The sequence below is a fragment of the Paramisgurnus dabryanus genome, chromosome 6, assembly GCF_030506205.2.
Source record: "Paramisgurnus dabryanus chromosome 6, PD_genome_1.1, whole genome shotgun sequence".
Taxonomy (NCBI): domain Eukaryota; kingdom Metazoa; phylum Chordata; class Actinopteri; order Cypriniformes; family Cobitidae; genus Paramisgurnus; species Paramisgurnus dabryanus.
The window spans coordinates 22221771-22224379 of record NC_133342.1 but is presented as its reverse complement, the minus strand read 5'-3'; the positions used below and the strand labels follow the sequence as shown (position 1 = coordinate 22224379).

General features: G+C 56.1%; 1 protein-coding gene across 1 annotated transcript; it reads right to left on the bottom strand.

Moving 5' to 3' along the window:
* Positions 1 to 374: 374 nt before the first annotated feature.
* LOC135765618 (uncharacterized) lies at positions 375 to 2304 on the bottom strand. The gene is made up of 2 exons (XM_065275851.2): positions 1398 to 2304; positions 375 to 1269 (listed from the first exon to the last, which is right to left on the bottom strand). Exon 1 carries the CDS (start codon positions 2302 to 2304, stop codon positions 1555 to 1557), a length of 750 nt encoding a protein of 249 aa, XP_065131923.1. The 3' UTR covers positions 375 to 1269; positions 1398 to 1554.
* Positions 2305 to 2609: the final 305 nt, after the last annotated feature.

The window sequence follows — 2609 nt, the reverse complement described above, 5'->3', positions numbered from 1 at the left end:
ACAGAACAGGTTATTGCACAGGCTGCGTTACTCACAGTGCCGGGGGATCCTCGTTCCCACACGGAGCTCCACTGGTTCAGGTAGGTTGTTGCTATAAGCACAGAACAGGTTATTGCACAGGCTGCGTTACTCACAGTGCCGGGGGATCCTCGTTCCCGCACGGAGCTCCACTGGTTCAGGTAGGTTGTTGCTATAAGCACAGAACAGGTTATTGCACAGGCTGCGTTACTCACAGGGCCGGGGGATCCTCGTTCCCACACGGAGCTCCACTGGTTCAGGTAGGTTGTTGCTATAAGCACAGAACAGGTTATTGCACAGGCTGCGTTACTCACAGTGCCGGGGGATCCTCGTTCCCACACGGAGCTCCACTGGTTCAGGTAGGTTGTTGCTATAAGCACAGAACAGGTTATTGCACAGGCTGCGTTACTCACAGTGCCGGGGGATCCTCGTTCCCACACGGAGCTCCACTGGTTCAGGTAAGTTGTTGCTATCAGCACAGAACAGGTTATTGCACAGGCTGCGTTACTCACAGTGCCGGGGGATCCTCGTTCCCACACGGAGCTCCACTGGTTCAGGTAGGTAGAAGGCGAAGCTCTCGTTGTCACGCCCCGGGCGCAAAGCTTGATTTTCTCTCTCTCTCTCTCTCTATAGGACTCAGGCCGCAACAGATGTCACCATCTCGCGTCTCGTCGGAGGCTGGGCAGTTCGAACGCTATAAGCACAGCATACGCACAGCAAGTCAAGCGTAAACACCATCAATCAGTGAAACTCACCCACAGCACTCTTATACCACGTCACGTGAATTTTAGATCGTCCTTGCCACCTGACCACGACGACCTCGAGAGATCGGTTGGGCAACAACTGGATCCCAAGGGACGGAGAGATGTATGGTATTCACAAGCCCGGCGTGTCGGTTATCACTTCCCTGGCTCACCTGCACTTCCTCTTTCCCACAGGGCCACTGGCTTACTGGCGGCGGGTGCTTCGTCCACGCTTCTGGTCAACCGCGGCTCACCCACGCTCTCCTCTCCAGTGGGGCCAGGGACCTCACGAAACACAAGAACACACACCAGGGTAATCCTTCATACAAGACATTTGCAGAGAAGTATCACAGCGGTTACTCACGCTTAGTTGCCAATAACCTCTGTTCACGGTGCTCTCGATGGCTCCGTGTCCACTCCTCCTTACATAAACTCCACAATACCCCTTCGTTCGCTGACTGCCTCTCACTCTCTTCCCCAGGAGAGCGATCCGACCAGCGTGATCCGTCTGCAAAGCAGCAACACAACGTACACAACGTATACCACAACTCCCGTTTAATGTCTGCAAAGGTGTCTTTATACCCTGACTCTTCTCCTCGTTAGCCTATTAGCAACCGCTGTGTTAATTTGCCCCACCTGAGCGTGATCAGGCTTAATTTTGCCTTTGGGGAAACCCCGGAAATGAAGTGTGGAAGCCGGGTTCCGCCCGTCGTCCAAATAAAATGTGGAAGCCGGGTTCCGCCCGTCGTTCAATTAAACGTCACCTGTGACATCCTCCCCCGCCGAAATGGTTCTAGTCCCTAGAACCGCTTCCTGTAACCCACTCTCCATACCGGATGGGCGGCCGCCCCCGGGTCTCACGCTGGGGGCGCTGTGGTGGGGGCTCTGGGGCTTCTTCGGCAGGTAAGTCATCCAGCTCTCCTGGAGCCTCTGGGGCTCCTTCAGCAGGTAAGTTATCCGGCTCTCCTGGAGCCTCTGGGGCTACGTCGTTCACTGGACCCACTACGACAGGTAAGTTCTCAGGCTCCCTTGGGGCCACTCGGGCCGGCCCCTCCGCCGGGCCTCTTGGAAAGACGACCCACCCTCCATACCAGGGGGTAACAGCCTCCGGCTCCTTAGGAGCCACCTCTGTAGCTAGTGGGGGATAATTTGGACAAGGGCGGATCATATTCCGATGGACCACCCGATCCGGCCCAGGCTTCCCTTCGGGCCGGATCGTGTAGACCGGCTGTCCCGGTCTCTGCTGCCGTTGCACAATGTACGGCCTCGCCTCCCACCGATCACTCAGCTTGCCTCCACCTAGTCGCCGATTGTCCCGGACTAGTACCCTTTCTCCAGGGAGCAGGGGAGCATCCCGCGCCGTTCTATCATACAACCTCTTGTTCTTCTCCCCGGCTGCCTGGATCTTCTTATTGACCTGCTCGTAGGCAAAGTGGAGACGATGGTGGTGCCGCCCCACCCACTCGGTCACGTTCCCTTCTTCCTCACCTCCCGCTGCTCCCAATAGGAGATCTGTGGGCAAACGGATGTGTCTTCCAAACATTAAGTACGTGGGGGCATACCCCGTTGTACTGTGCACGCTGTTATTATAAGCTTGTAATAGATTCGGCAAAGCACTCACCCAATCATCCTGGCGTCTCTGGTCCAGAGTGCCCAGCAGACTCAGCAGGGTCTGATTGAAGCGCTCACATCCTCAGTTTCCTTGGGGATGGTACGAGGTCGTATGGGTCTTTACACAACCGTACAGTTGGCATAGCTCTCGGATGATGCGGGACTCGAAGTTCGGGCCCTGATTTGAGTGCAGGAACTCAGGGCACCCAAATGGCTGGAACACTGCCCTCCATAATG

Bases quoted from the DNA above. Each gene is read 5' to 3' on its own strand.
- LOC135765618 (XM_065275851.2), bottom strand. From the start codon at position 2,304: ATGTTTGGAAGACACATCCGTTTGCCCACAGATCTCCTATTGGGAGCA.